Raw genomic sequence first — 16,753 nt, 5'->3', positions numbered from 1 at the left:
GCTCGGAGTTTGAAAGTCTGCTCTCCTTTCAGGAAACGAGCAGCAGCAGCACAGCGCGTGAGACCCCGCCCACAACAACGTCCCCCTCTCGCTCGCCTCCCCCACTTCCAACACCACCCCGCAACTCGGTCCAACCCCGGCCCCGAAACCCCTTCCAACCCTGCCCCCCCAGCACAAAGCGCGTAAGCTAACTCCCCGCCCCTGTCCACCCCCGGCCCCTCTCCGGGGCATGTGGACTGGACACCAACAATAAGACTGCTGCTGCTGCCTTTGTGGGGTAAGTCTCCAAATAGCGCACAGACACAGGCACAGCCACACACACACAACTTTTTACTCCAAATGTTTGACACGTTCGATGTTTGCCCTGCACAGGACAATGTTGGAGAGATTATTCCTGGGGGGGGTTTAAGGATACACCCTATCACCCCATGTAGAACTCCACGGAAAGTGTGGGGAGGGAGGGCAGGAGAACAGTCATTTGGAGACGGTGCCTGTTTAATCACTGTCAACAAAAGACACGATCACTGCTGGAAACACGTCTTTGATGTGATGTTTCCATCAGGACCTCAAGATCTCCTTCGGATAATCCGATTTTCGGATAATTGAGTTTCCTCTGTATTATTTATCACCTCAACAGTAAGCATTGTTTTCCATTATTCATTATCCAATCTCACTTTCTATAGGAGCAATGCTCACTTTGTTAACTCTTCTGCTTTAAAACATTTATAAAAACTCCTACTAACTGATTTTACATTTCTGTTTCTCACTTGGCCCTCCGTATTAATTATTTTTTGATTATTTTTAATATTTTGTCCAATCATCTGACCTGTCCCAGTCTTTGCACATTTACATATGTATTTTACTAATTTCATAATACCTTTAACATTTCTAGTTAACCAAAGGGTATATCCTCCCCTCAAATTGTCCTATTCATTGCCATGTATCTATTCCAGATATTCTAAAATACCTTTTTTTAATATCTGCCCCAGCAATAATCTATTGACATGTCTTTTCACCTGATTTCCCAATTCATGCACTTATAATTGTTCTTGCATAACTTTTTAAAATGGTCTCAGACACACTCCTCTCTCCCTTAAGCTGAATATAAAATATAATCATATTTTAGTCGCTGCTAACCAGTGGCACTTTGCCTATGAGATCATGAATTAATTCTAGCTCACTGCACAATGTCTAGTTTAGCCTGCTCTCTAGTCAAATGCAAAGCATGCTGTTCTGAGAAACTATCCTTAAATCATTTCTGACCTCCTCAGCAAGTCCATATCTTCCCATCTGACTTTTCCACCTGATAGGTAGATTAAAATCCACCATGATTATCACTGTAACTTTGAGAAACTCTTTTTTTCCTATATGCTGCTATATATCCTATATATATATTTTCTATATGTCACATGGGCAGCTTTCAGATATCTTTACGACTCACACAATTTTTTTGCAGACTGAGAACAGGAAATAAGAAAAAAATGTCATAAATGGTCTTATGAATTGTTGATTTTTAAATATATTGTTGGACAGCAGACAGAATAAATTTCAAGTCACTTTACATCAGCCATCATGCTTGGAAAACGCATCATTGCCACGATCAAAGCCTTACAAAAAGGCTTCAAAGGCTGAATTGATGGAATTATTAAACTGAATTGGATAAGTGGAATTACGGGCACCCAAAAGAAGGCCAGATACCATTGTTGAAACATCAGAGGTGAGTGCAACTATGAAACATTCCATGATAGAAGCCATTATTCTGATGAGTAAAACATTGAAAAAAATTAAAAATGAAATGCTATGTTTTGAAGTTTCCATCAATGGAGGGATGCCAGGAACATAAAACTTGTGCTGCTTCTTAGACAAATCTCAGTGATGCAGAATTTTTTATATTTTTCTTCTGTGAGACAGTAAAATAAATGTTGCCTTTTAGCTTGGGAAGCTAAAAGATCAGAAGAATGGTGAAAGGTACAGTAGTGGTAGAAACTCTTTCTTTGGCCAGATGGTGGATGTAGTGTTTTTCCTTAGCAAAAGTACTGAGAGAAAATCTAAAAAGAGATTCAAGAGTAACATCAAGTGCTACATTGATAATAAGTCACAATGCAATAACATAGTCTCAGTGAAATGCGTGATTGAGTCAATATTGCACTATTGCTCTATGACTCTATCGCATGAGACCGCAGTGTTATGGTCTGGTGTGACTCCAGCGACATTACCTTTACTGGTGGTATCATAATTACTTACTCCATTGGTGGAATATTGCCCTGAGATAGTGGCTGTCAAGTGTGTTCTTCAATTGGCTGGTTATCTACTTTCTGCATATAAGACATGCATAAGAAATTTTCTATGTTGTCATAGCTAAATGAACTGCGTAGAATTCCTGCTGGGTGGAAACAAGTCCACACTGACCCTCCGAAGAATATCCCACTCAGACTCATTCCCCTATTAATGTACATTTATCCCTGACTCATGCACCTAAACCTACACAATCCTAAAAAAATAAGGGCAATTTAGCATGGCCAATCCCACCTTTGGATTGTGGGAAGAAGCCAGAGCACCCGGAGGAAATTCACGCAGACACGGGGAGAATGTCCACACAGACAGTTGCCCAGAGGCTGGAATCGCCCTGGATCCTGCGGCTGAGAGGCAGCAGTACTAACCACTGAGCCACCTCTAATGCACAGATTTTCAGCATGGGAGCTGGGGGTCCATCACGGCCCACAGACATTTTTGCTTCAATTGCTGCATCATAAATACCTGATGAGTGAACCAATATCTATGGTGGTGGAGACCTTCAGTAAGATTATCCATTAGCACTCGTTTATCATTTAGCTTGAATTCATAAGCTGTAGTAGAATAGAATTTAATTATTAATGAACCCATAGGCATTAGAATTCAGCCACTACGACTTGGTCAGATTTCAACTTAGCATCAGAATCGCTGTTCAAATATCTTGAAAGGGATTTAAATGGTACAGCTGAGTCTTAGTCTGCCCCTGATAAGGTCACTCATGTGTGCTGCAGCATGTTGCTGAGCAATAAGCAAAAATTTCATTTACAGTGACAGCTAAGCTTACGTTATTCTTTCATGCGTCCAAATCGCACGTCATTGCTCCAGCACAAATAGGTTTCACAATCATCCGTACTATAACAATCCTAAAGAAGACGCAAGCGTATGTCTTCCACATATAATCAACTACAGTTAAGCCCTGAAGTCCAGCACACTATTCATTCGAGCAAGATAAAATGGCTCACCAAGTGACCTCTTTGGTACAAGTCAACAATATTTTGATCAACAGTGCAAGTTTGGTTCTTTTTCTCATTAAAACTTCTACACCAGACTGAAATCTTTTGCAGGATTCAAAAGGAGAAATTAAGTCCACCAGGTGGTAGATGTATATTTATATGGAGAGCTTCTGGTGTACCTCAAACTGAATTTTTAAATAACTAAAACATTGCAAGCTTTTTGTTTATACACAATGAATGTACTGTTTTTGTACAGTGATTACTGAACATTTGCTGTGCAGTCTTAGAGGTCACCCTGTCATTTTATAGCTGTCCTTTCTGTAAAAGTATCATTAAATACCAGTGCATCAGTTTGCACCCAGACATTTGAGGGTAGACAAAGCACAGAATCGTTGCATGGTTGGTAGTAGTATTCAAATATTGTTGAGAGGAGCATGCACAAAATTGATTACCTCATTAGTGAATTATTCCCAGCAACATTCACAATTGTACTGTACACCATGAGAAGTGATTAGCCTAAAAAGGTAGCTGCAACTATTCATGAACTTTCAAACTGCCAAATACGGTAAATAACACCATCATATATGATTCATAAAAATCCAGAAAGTGTGAAGAGGAGCCAATCACACCTGATTCAAAACATTAACTTTGTTTCTTTCTCCACAGGTGCTACCAGCCCTGCTGAACTTGTCCCACAATTTCCCTCTTTATTTCAAATTTCCAACATATGCAGTACTTTACCTTTAAATAAACATGAGGCAATGCATCTTGGTCAGAAGCATGAGAATGTCTAGTTGGGGTAGAGGAGTAATGGGTTTTTGTAGTACCAGTAAAGTAACAATCAAAAAAGATGTAGAAGAGAATGCAAACCATGCTATAAACATGGAGTTTGAGAAAGCATTTGAGAAGGTACCACAAAGGTCAGTGAGCAACACTGAAGCTTACAGAACAAGTGCGAAATGGGATAAAAAGTACCTTAAGGACAGATAGCAATTAATTATCATAGATGGTTATTTTTCAGACTGAAGCATGTTAGACAATGGCTTCTCCAAAGATTAGTGCTCCGACCACTGCTTCTTTTGCTGGATTGCAGGGCAAAATGTCAAACTTTGCTTCCCATACCAAACTTGATGGACTGGCAAACCAAAAAAAAAATGAATTGCAAAGGACAAGACATCAACAAGAAATGGCAGACATAATTTTACAAAAGGTGAAATGTGAGGTGATAGACTTTACATAAGATATGTGGAGAGGCAATATAGATTGAATAACAGTACTAGAACATGTATATGTGCATAAATTTTAAAAGGTAAAAGGACAAATTAAGCGACTGGTTAGTGCAGCATGAGACATTTTGAGCTTCATAAATGAAAGTATCGAGTACAAAAGCAAGCATGTCATGCTGAACTGACTGCCATCGAGGGTGTCTTCTGATTCATGAATAATATGCATTCAGGATCGCACATACTTTCACGTGACTGAACAGGATGATTCTTGACACCTGGATCTTTGGGCACATAGGACAGCATGTCCCACAAGGGATCTGTGTGCTACATTTGCTTCTTTTGTTTTCCTTCTCTGCTGACACTCTGCCTCATCATTAAGTGATTTGACACAAAGCATGATAAAGCTTGATCGACAAGTGACTGCTAGTTTGAACAACTTGTAACAACCTTTACCCAGTGCTGCTGGGAAACATCGGTGTCTTAGTAACATTTTATTTGTCTTCCTTTGGTAAACTGGCCATTTGAAAGTTGAAAAATCAGGACCCTTTCCTCAGAGACACAATGTCCAGTCCAGCATAGTTGATTTTACAGGAGTTCATAGAACATAGAACAATGCAGCACAGAACAGGCTGTTCGGCCCTTGATATTGTGCCGATCTGTGAACTAATCCAAGCCCATCTCCCAGCTAATCTAAGCCCATCCCCCTACACTATCCCATCTTCATCCATATGCTTATCCAAGGATTCAAAATTTGGGTGAAGATTTGTAGCTCGGGTGCTCGTTGTTGTGGTTCTGTTCGCCGAGCTGGAAGTTTTTGTTGCAAACGTTTCGTCCCCTGTCTAGGTGACATCCTCAGTGCTTGGGAGCCTCCTGTGAAGCGCTTCGGTGGTGTTTCCTCCGGCATTTATAGTGGCCTGTCCCTGCCACTTCCAGTTGTCAGTTTCATCTGTCCGCTGTAGTGGCCGGTATATTGGGTCCAGGTCGATGTGTTTGTTGATGGAGTTTGTGGATGAGTGCCATGCTTCTAGGAATTCCCTGGCTGTTCTTTGTTTGGCTTGCCCTATAATGGTAGTGTTGTCCCAGTCGAATTCATGTTGCTTGTCGTCTGTGTAAGTGGCTACTAAGGATAGCTGGTCGTGGCGTTTCGTGGCTAGTTGATGTTCATGGATGCGGATTGTTTAAAAGCCCCTAATGTGGCTGAGTTAACCACATTGGCAGGCAGAGCATTCCACACCCTTACCACTCTGAGTAAAGAACCTGCCTCTGACATTGTCTTAAATCTATCACCCCTCAATTTGCAGTTATGCCCCCTCATACAAACTAATGTAATCATTCCAGGAAAAAGACTCTCACTGTCTACCCTATTTAATCCTCTTACCATCATGTATGTCTCCATGAAATCCCCGCTTAGCCTTCTTCTTTCCAATGACAACAGACCCAAGTCCCTCAGCCTTTCCTCATAAGACCTTTCCTCCAGACCAGGCAACATCCACATCCTTCCTGTAGTGGGGCGACCAGAACTGTACACAATATCCCAAGTGCGGCCAGACTAGTGTTTTGTATAGTTGCAGCATGACATCACTCAATCCCTCTACCAAATGAAACCTAACACACCGTGTGCCTTCTTAACAGCATTATCCACCTGGGTGGCAACTTTCAGGGATCTATGTACATGGACATCAAGATCCCTCTGCACATCCACACTACCAAGAATGTTTCCACTGACCCAGTACTCTGCCTTCCTGTTGTTCTTCCCAAAGTAAATCACCTCACATTTAGCTGCATTGAACTCCATTTGCCACGTCTCAGCCCAATTCTGCAGTTTATCCAAGTCCCCCTGCAACCTGTAATATTCTTCCACATTGTCCACCGCTCCACCGACTTTTGTGTCATCTGCAAACTAACTAACCCATCCACTTATGCCTGTTTCCAAGTCATTTATAAAAAAGACAAACAGCAGTGGTCCCAAAACAGATCCTTGTGGCACACTACTAGTAACCGGACTCCAGGCTAAATATTTTCCATCAACCACCGCTCGCTGCCTTCTTACAGAAAGCCAGTCTGTAATCCAAACTGCTAAATTAACCTTAATCCCATGCCTCTGCATTTTCTCCAACAGCCTACTGTGTGGAACCTTATCAAAGGCTTTACTGAAGTCCATGTATACCACTTAAAAATGTGTTGCTGGAAAAGTGCAGCAGGTCAGGCAGCATCCAAGGAGAAAGAGAATCGACGTTTCAGGCATAAGCCCTTCTTCAGGAATCCTGAAGAAGGGGTTATGCCCGAAACGTTGATTCTCCTTCTCCTTGGATGCTGCCTGACCTGCTGCACTTTTCCAGCAACACATTTTTAAGTTCTGATCTCCAGCATCTGCAGTCCTCACTTTCTCCTCCATGTATACCACGTCAACTGCGCTACCTTCATCTACATACTGGGTCACCTTCAGAAAAAACCTCAATGAGGTTTGTGAGACATGACCTGCCCTTGACGAAACCATGTTGACTATATGCAAATTGTTGCTTGCTAGAGGATTATAAATCCGATCTCTTATAATCCTTTCCAAAACTTTTCCTACAACAGATGTAAGGCTCACTGGCTATAATTACCTGGGTCATCTCTACTGCCCATCTTGAACAAGGGCACAACATTTGCAATCCTCCAATCCTCTGATACTAAACCGGTGGACAATGATGACACAAAGATTAAGGCCAAAGGCTCCGCCATCTGCTCCCTAGCTTCCCAGAGAATTTTCAGATCAATCCCATCCGACCCAGAGGACTTATCTACTTTTACACCTTCTAGAACTGATAACACCTCCTCCTTACTAACTTCAATCCATTCTAGTCTAATAGCCCGTATCTCATTCTTCTCCTCTACAATATTCTCCTTTTCCTGAGTGAAAACACATGAGAAACATTTGATTAGCTCCTCTCTGATCTCCATGGGGTCCACATACAACTTCCCATTTCCATCTTTGACTGGCCTTATTCCTACCCTAGTCATCCTTTTGTTCCTCACATACCTATAGAAAGTTTTAGGGTTCTCCTTTATTCTACTTGCTAAAGATCGCTCATGTCCCCTCCTTGCTCTTCTGAACTCTCTCTTTAAATCCTTCTTAGCTAACCTGTAACTCTCCATCACCTCATTTGAACCATCTCAACTCAATGTCACATAAGCCCCCCTCTTCCGCTTAACAAGAGACAATTCCTTTCGTAACCCACTTTTCCCTTACCTTATCACTTCCTCCATGCCTGACAGGGACATACCTATCAAAGACACGCAATAGCTATTCCTTAAACCAACACCACATCTACATTGTCTCCATTCCCTGCATTTTGTTACCCCAATCTATGCCTCCCAAGTCTTGCCGAATCATATTACAATTGCTCTTACCCCATCAAAAACTCTTGGCCTGTGGCATGTACCTATCCCTTTTCATCGCTAAACTAAACATAACCGAATTATGGTTACCTACCACTAAATCAAACACCAAGTACCAGATCCAGTGTGGCCTCCCCTCTTGTCGGCCCTTCGAAATACTGTGTCAGGAAACCCTCCTGCATACATTGGACAAAAACCAATCTATCCAATGTCCTAGAGTTATAGCATTTCCAGTCAATGTTAGGGAAGTTAAAATTCCCCAAAATGACCACTCTGTTCCTTTCACTCCTACCCAGAATTGTTTTGCCAATCCTCCCCTCTACATCCCTGGAACTTTGCAGTGGCCTATAAAAAAACTCCCAGCAGTGTGAGCTCTCCTCACCTGTTTCTAACCTCAATCCTTACAACCTCAGTAGATGAGTCTTCGTCAAAAGTTATTTCAGCCACCATTATACTGCCCTTGACTAACAAAGCCACACCTCCCCCTCTTTTACCTCCTTCACTGATCTTAATAAAGAACAAAGAACAAAGCAAATTTACGGCCCAGGAACACGCCCCTCAGGCCCTCCAAGCCTGTGCCGATCCAAATCCATTGTCTAAACCTATCGCCCATTTCCTAACGGTCTGTATCCCTCTGCTCCCCACCTACTCATGCATCTGTCTAGACGCACGTTCCATCAATCTACTGTGTCTGCCTCTACTACCTCTGTTGGCAATGCGTTCCAGGTACCTACCACCCTCTGTGTAAAGTACTTTTCACGTGTATCCCCCTTAAACCTTTCTCCTCTGATCTTGAACGCGTGACCTTTCATTAGTGAATTCCTCACCTGGAGAAAAAAAACTTATCGCTATCCACCCCATCTATACGCTTCGCGATTTTGTAGATGTCAATCAGGTCCCCCCCAGTCTCCTTTTTTCTAATGAAAACAATCCTAATCTACTCAACCTCTCTTCATAGCTAGCACCTTCCATACAAGGCAACATCCTCGTAAACCTTCTCTGCACCCTCTCCAAAGCGTCCACATCCTTTTGGTAATGTGGCGACCAGAACTATGCACAGTATTCTAAATGCGGCCCAACCAAAATCTTGTACAATTTTAACATGATCTACCAGCTCTTAAACTCAATAACCTGTCCAATGAAGGCAAGCATACCATATCCATCTTGACCACTCTATCCACCTGTGCAGTACAATGGACCTGAACTCCCAGATCTCTCTGCTCATCAACTTTTCCCAAGGCTCTTCCGTTTACAGTATAGTTCACTCTAGAATTAGACCTGCCAAAATGCCTCATCTCACGTGCCTGGATTGAATTGTATCTGCTACTTCTGCACCCAACTCTCCAGTCTATCTATATTCTCCTATATTCTTTGACAGTCTCCTATGCTTTCTGCTACTCCATCAATCTTCGTGTCTTCTGCAAACTTGCTGATCATATCAACAGTGCCTTCTTCCAGGTCATTTATATATATCACAAACAACAGTGGCCCCAGCACTGACCCCTATTGAACACCACTGGTCACCTTCCTCCATTTCGAGAAACTCCCTTCAACTACTACTACTGTCTTCTGTTGCTCAACCAGCTCTTTATCCACCTAGCTCGAACACCCTGCAAACCATGTGACTTCATTTTCTCCATTAGTTTACCATGGGGAGCCTGATCAAATACCTTACTAAAGTGCATTTATATAACATCTACATCCCTTCCTTCATCTGTCAATTGGTCACTTCCTCAAGGAACTCTATTATGTCGGTAAGGCACGATCTCCCCCGCACCTATCACTGATAAGCCCATTCTTTTACAAATATAAATAGATCCTATCCCTCAGTACCTTCTCCAACAACTTTTCCACCATTGACGTCAGGCTCATTGATCTGTAGTTCCCTGGAATATCCCTATGACCCTTCTTGAACAGTGCGACCACACTAGTAACTCTCCACTCCTCCGGCACTTTACCCGTATTTAAGGATGCTACAACAATATCTGTCAGGGCCCCAGCTATTTCCTCTCTCGCCTCCACCAGCAACCTGGTGTAGATCCCATCCGGTCCAAGGGATTTGTCCACCTTCATATCCTTTAGCCTACCCAACACATCCTCCCTCCTTGTATCAACATGATCCAGAGTAAACAAACTTCTATCTTTAATCTCAACATTCACCATGTCCCTGTCCTCAGTGAGCATGGATGCCAAAAAGTAATCATTGAGAATCTCACCCATTTTCTCAGGTTCAACACACAACCTTCCTTCTTTATCCTTTAGTGGACCAACCCTTTCTCTAGTTACCCTCTGGCCTCTTACATATGAATAAAAGGCCTTTGAGTTCTCCATAATTCTGCTTGTTAAAGTTATTTCATGACCCCTTTAGCCCACTTGATTCCTTGCTTAAAATTGGTTTTACTCTCCAGCTACTCCTCCTAAGCCCTGTTCTTTCAAAATTTGGACCGGTGTCAAGCAAGTTTGTGTGATAACCCCTGTATTGTTAACAATCTTAGCTGCAAGCAGTTACTTATCTTAAAAAAAACAGTCCTTTGGCACGGTACTAAATCCTGCTCGATCAGAAAACGCAAACTCAGACACCTCTCCGACAAATCTAACATGATCACCATAAACACACATAGGAACGTGAGTCCATCAAACCTCTCCACCATGCAATAAAATCATGGTTGATCTTTGGCTTATTCCATATCCCTGCTGTCAGCCCTTAATACACTTTGTGAAAATATATCTAGCTCAGATTAAATTTAACAATTAAATTAGCATCAACCATCATTTGATGAAGACTGTCCCAAATCTCCACCGGGTTTTGTATAACTGCAACATAATGTCTGCATCCTTATACTACAGCCCGTTGTACATAAAGCCCAGCATTCCATTAGGTTTCTTGATGATTTTCTGCAGTTCTTCATGGCATTTTGAAGAGCTATGCACCTAAACTCCCAAATCATGTTGAACATCCACTGTACTGTATGTTCCAAAAAAATCCTGATCTATCCTTTTTTGCTCCAAAGTAGACAACCTTACACTTGTTTATATTAAAATCAGTCACAGCTTTGCCCATTCACCTAAACCATTAATATCCTGTTGTAATTATCCAAGTCATTAATTGTGAATAATTACATTAATCGCCAACATAGATTCCTATAGGACATCACCAAACATCCTGCCAATTTGAGTACTTTTCCATTATTCGAACATTCTGTTTCCAACACTCACCCAATTTCTTACATGTCAGTAATTTAGAGTCATTGTCATAGAGATGTACAGCACAGAAACATACCATTTGCCTAATTTGTCCATGTCAACCAGATATTTAACATTCATCTAGTCACATTTGCCAGCATTTGACCCATATTCCCCTAAACCTTTCCTATTCATATACCCATCCAGATGTCTTTTAAATGTAATTGCACCAGCCTCTACGACCACCTCTGGTAGCTTATTCCAATTTCTCCTCAGTGCTTCCACCTTACTGACAGTATGCAAATGAATATGCTGAGGACTTTCCATAGCTTGGCAGCCTCCACTGACAAGCAGATCCAACATCAGATTTAGTGTACCAGTTCAGTGTTCTATAGATTACAGCAACAAGTATGTGGAGGCGTAGACCTCCACGAGTGCTGAATCAACATAAAGCTGTGGTTAGATCAGAACTAGAGGGACCTTGTTCAGCTCTGGGCACCTGAGGACAGATTTGAAGATCTTTGAGGGGATTCAAAGCGATTTACCACATTGGGGATAAGGGTTTTTTTTTGTTACAAGATGAGGTAGGAAAAGCTGGGTTTGTTCTTCTTAGGGCAAAGGAGATTATCAGGAATTTTGATAAAGTGTACGAGATCATTAGGGCAACAAGGTGGCTCAGTGGTTAGCGCTGTTGCCTCTCAGCACCAGGGACCCGGGTTCAATTGCACCTTTGGGTGACTGTATGGAGTTTGCACATTTTCGTGTCTGCTCTGGTTTCTTCCCACAGTCCAAAGCTGTGCAAGTGGATTAGCCATGGGAAATACACAGTGAGATGAATGCAATGGGCCGAATAGCCTCTTTCACACTGTTGGGATTCCATGAAAGGCTCAGATAAAGTAAACAAGGAAAATCTGAATCCATTAGCTGATGTTGCAGTTAAAAACTGTTATCTTTTTATTTTTATGAATTTTTGATTGTGGTCTAAAATAGAAAATTGATGAAGAGATTGCTGCAGTTTTTAAAAGCAATGTTACGTGACATTCACTGTAATTGCTGTTGACACTGTTGCTTGTTCAAGCAATGGGGGAAGGATTGCAGACGGACTTATTAAGTTGGTTAGAGTTTTAACATGTAGAGTTACAGTTGATAGTTCATAATTGTTCACCTGTAACTACAATCTATTTGTATCTAATAGTAATTCCTATTAAATGCAAAAACCTAGTCCGTACTTTGTCAACCTAGGTCTGAAAGTCAGGTAAATTGGGCAGTTTCTGTGTACTTTTATAAAATCTTTAACTTTTGCGCTGACTCCAGAAATAATGAGGTTTGAGCTCCAGCATGCTACTTCGGTGAGGCATAACAATACAAGGAGTAGCGGACACAGTTTTTAAGATTTCGACAAAGAGATACAAAACATTCTTTTATACAGCAGGAGGGAATGACATAAAACTCATTTCCTACAACAGTGATGGATGCACAAATAATGATTTCAAAACAAAAATGATTGGACACTGGAAAGAAAAGAAATCGTGCAGGGTTCCAGGCACTGAGTGAAGTGAGACTGACTGGACTATTCTGTGACAAACCAGCCTAGAATCATTGGGTCGGTGGCCTCTCTCCATGCCTTAAGTGACTCTGGCACTTTAATAGTTCCATTTTTGGGGAGGCATATAACTAGAGATCACCATTTTAAGATAGTCACCAAGAAATCGAGTGGGAAATTCAGAAGGAAATTTGTTCTAAACTGTAGAGAGAATACAGAACTTGTTACCACAGCAAATCGTTGAAACATATAGTATAAATTTGTGGGGAAGCTTGACAAACATTTATTGAAAAGAACAAGAGATTACTATGCTAGACTGGGAGAGCAAAGATGGGATGAGGTTCAAATGGAGCATAAACATTGGCTTGATATGTTCTTTACTCTATGTGATCCTACATACCAGGAACTTGCCAAATTTGTCCATAGTTAATAAAGAAAGAATTAATAGTCATAGATGATTGAACAGATTAGATTAGATTAGATTACTTAGTGTGTGGAAACAGGCCCTTCGGCCCAACAAGTCCACACCGCCCCGCCGAAGCGCAACCCACCCATACCCCTACGTTTACCCCTTACCTAACACTACGGGCTATTTAGCATGGCCAATTCACCTAACCTGCACATCTTTGGACTGTGGGAGGAAACCGGAGCACCCGGAGGAAACCCACGCAGACACGGGGAGAATGTGCAAACTCCACACAGTCAGTCGCCAGAGGCGGGAATTGAACCCGGGTCTCTAGCGCTATGAGGCAGCAGTGCTAACCACTGTGCCACCGTGCCGCCCAAATCTTCAAAGAATTGTACTGAAAAGACAGTGCAGCATTAAATTATACACATATTCAGTCTATACCTCCACATATTAAGCACTGTATTTCTGGATTTCAAAAGTTTTCGTTTTTGTCTTTTAAACAATGAGTTTAGATTAGATTACTTTACAGTGTGGAAACAGGCCCTTCGGCCCAACAAGTCCACACTGACCCGCCGAAGCGTAACCCACCCATACCCCTACATTTACCCCTTACCTAACACTACGGGCAATTTAGCATGGCCAATTCACCTGACCTGCACATCTTTGGACTGTGGGAGGAAACCGGAGCACTCGGAGGAAACCCACGCAGACACGGGGAGAACGTGTAAACTCCACACAGTCAGTCGCCTGAGGCGGGAATTGAACCCGGGTCTCTGGCGCTGCGAGGCAGCAGTGCTAACCTCCGTGCCGCCAGTGAAGCCAGGCTATTTCCAGCCCAACAAGAAGCATTAAACACTGACACTTTGAGGTAAACATGCAACACATTCTATTGATTACCGCTTCAAGAGCCGAGTGTGTCTATAAGCCAAGGATAAGAATGACACCATATGGCCAGAAGCCATAAACAGCATGCTAGACTAAGATATAAATGTCGCTCTACAAGAGTTCAGCTTGTTTGTTAAATAATCCTTTCTGAAATGTAAGTAAATTGAACCTACACTACTTACCAAACCAACACAAGAGTGGCAATTTTGTGTTCAGGAGAACACAAAAACACAACACATGCCAAATCTAGTACACAACAGTATTTGACCAATTAATTTCTGTTTCGTCTTTCATTCTATTTTATGACATTAGTTTGTTTGGATTGACTAAGAGATGAGTAAAGAAGCAACAGATCAACATTTTTTTAAAATATAAAGTTAAGTAATTTGTTAAGATTGCTCCATTCTGACTAAGAACTACTCAAAATACATTCATTAGATGGCAACCACAAGAACTGTGGATGCTGCAAATCAGAAACAAAAACAGAAGTTGCTGGAAAAGCTCACCCAATCTGGCAGGATTTGTGAAGAAAAATCACAGTCAATGTTTTGGGCCAGTGACCCTTCCTCAGAACTGAGTCCTCAGTTCTGAGGAAGGATCACCAGACTTGAAATACTAACTCTGATTTTTCTTCCCAGATGCTGCCAGGCCAGCTGAGCTTTTCCAACTACTTCTGTTTTTGTTTCAGTAGATGGCAGCAGCTTTTCATAGGTCATTAGCGCAATAAACCTTAGCATACATCACTGACTGATATCCAGTAAGGTGGGATCAGGGCAGCAAACCCCAGAGCATAATATTGTTTAATCCCATTCAGAACATACAGCACAGCAACCACCCCCCAGATGTTACTTACGTTTTGATGTTTTCATGGTAAATCTTTGTATCAGATGGTTGGTTGTAAAGTGGCTGAAAAAGATGAGGTTGATGATTATCAATTTGTATTAGTGAATATTTACGATCGACTTTTAAAAAATACTACAACGTAACCACTGGCCTAACATTTTCAGAATTAAAAACAAGAAATCATCCACATCGTGGGTGGCACAGTGGTTAGCACTGCTGCCTCACAGCGCCAGAGACCTGGGTTCAATTCCCACCGCAGACAACTGACTGTGTGGAGTTTGCACATTCTCCCAGTGTCTGTGTGGGTTTCCTCCGGGTGCTCCGGTTTCCTCCCACAGTCCAAAAAATGTTCAGGTTAGGTGAATTGGCCATGCTAAATTGCCTGTAGGGTTAGGTGAAGGGGTAAATGTAGGGGAATGGGTCTGGGTGAGTTGCACTTTGGCGGGTCAGTGTGGACTTGTTGGGCCGAAGTGCCTGTTTCCACACTGTAAGTAATCTAATCTATGTAATCTTCCTTAAGCATCATAATAGATTTACTATTTTGAAAACTGCATCAAAAATTCGTGCAATGTCTTAATAAATGGGCAAAAAGTTAAATAAACCCACCTTCCTGAAGGTGCACAGCTACCACAATCCATGATCTATAAATCACTCAGACTCACCTAAAGGTTTGGTTTTAAATGGAGAAACGTAATGGCCAAATTGTTAACTACCCTCCATTCACCTATGGATAATGTCCAGACCCAGCAAGTAGCAACACATGGTCCTCTGTGTTTTTGTGTTACATCACCTGTGGTTATACGAGACCTTTACTAGGTGCATAAATACCAGGTGGTGTTCTACATCCCAAAATAATTTTCCATCATTAGATCGCCACAATTCTCTGCAGAATTTGCAAACTCCACAAGATTATTTTACATTAGCTAGTTTTGAGAAGATTTATAGCACAGGTTGAGGTTCTTGATGTAGGTTTGCGACATGAAAAAGAACCTTCCAGCTCAGCGAGCAAACCTCCATTACAGTATTTTACATGGTCACTCAGAAAGATCCACATCAAGAATTCACAGCACCCATAATCCCATTTTCAGAAGCTTTCACATAGCAAACTATGCAAGTTCATGCAGTTCCTGACTTGGGCATAGTAATTTTAAAAAGACAGAATTAAATACATTCTTGCCTGAATTCATACAGTATTTGTAATAAAGTAATCTGATGACACAAATGGCACTGACTTAGTTGCAATTACAGATAGGTGGCTAAAGAGTGACCATGGCTAGGAACAGATTACTTAAAAATATTCAAAATTTAGAAGGACAAGCAAAAAGGAAACAGTGGTAGTAGTGTTGCTAATAAGGGATGCGTTTAGGGCGTTAATGAGAAAGGATCTTAGATGGGGCAAGCACTGTGGCCTCAGCGCCAGGGACCCAGGTTAGTGTCCAAGGTAGTGCAGGTTAGATGGATTAGCCATGATTAATGCAGGGTTATAGGGATAGGGGGGACCGGGTCTCGTTTGGATGCCTTTCAGAGGGGCGGTGCACACTCATTGGGCCAAATGACCACTTTCCGCAATGTGGGGATTCCAAGATCTGAAGAACAAGATGTAGAAATTGTTTGAAGATAAGAAATAAGGCGTAGCAAATTTGGTAGGATAATAAAAACAAAATATTATGGATACTTGGAAATTTGAAATGAAAAAAATGCTGGATAAACTCAGCAAGTCTAGCAGCTTCTGTGGAGACAGAAACAGAGTAAATATTAAATCCAACATGACTCTTCGTCGGAAATATTTGTAGTTATTGTTTATTGGTCAAATAGTAGTGATAGTGTAGGATACACAGCAGAAATCAGCAGCATATATAACAAGGGCAATGCAACAATCATGAATGACTTCAATCTACATAAAGACTGAATAGTGAGCATCAATACCGAGGAGGACAAGATTCCAGGAATGTGTACAAGATAGTTTTCTAGATTAACATATGGAGGAACCAACCGTGTAATAGGCCATTTATACCTAATATTTTCAAAGAGAAAGGGC

General features: G+C 41.6%; 1 protein-coding gene across 15 annotated transcripts in view; it reads right to left on the bottom strand.

Moving 5' to 3' along the window:
• The window catches only part of ncor1 (nuclear receptor corepressor 1), a 411,320-nt gene that overhangs the window by 274,422 nt on the left and 120,145 nt on the right, over positions 1 to 16,753 (bottom strand). For all 15 annotated transcript variants that reach the window (XM_087977100.1, XM_087977101.1, XM_087977099.1 and 12 more), the window contains one exon: positions 14,726 to 14,778. In XM_087977100.1, the coding sequence (XP_087833226.1) occupies positions 14,726 to 14,778 (53 nt within the window). The remainder of the gene's footprint in view (positions 1 to 14,725; positions 14,779 to 16,753) is intronic.

The sequence above is a fragment of the Chiloscyllium plagiosum genome, unplaced genomic scaffold (genome assembly GCF_037043375.1).
Source record: "Chiloscyllium plagiosum isolate Xiang-an unplaced genomic scaffold, Cpla_swu_hap1 HiC_scaffold_31, whole genome shotgun sequence".
In the NCBI taxonomy this organism is placed as follows: domain Eukaryota; kingdom Metazoa; phylum Chordata; class Chondrichthyes; order Orectolobiformes; family Hemiscylliidae; genus Chiloscyllium; species Chiloscyllium plagiosum.
Note: the sequence above shows the minus strand (reverse complement) of the source record. Positions and strands in the feature narration are given on the sequence as shown.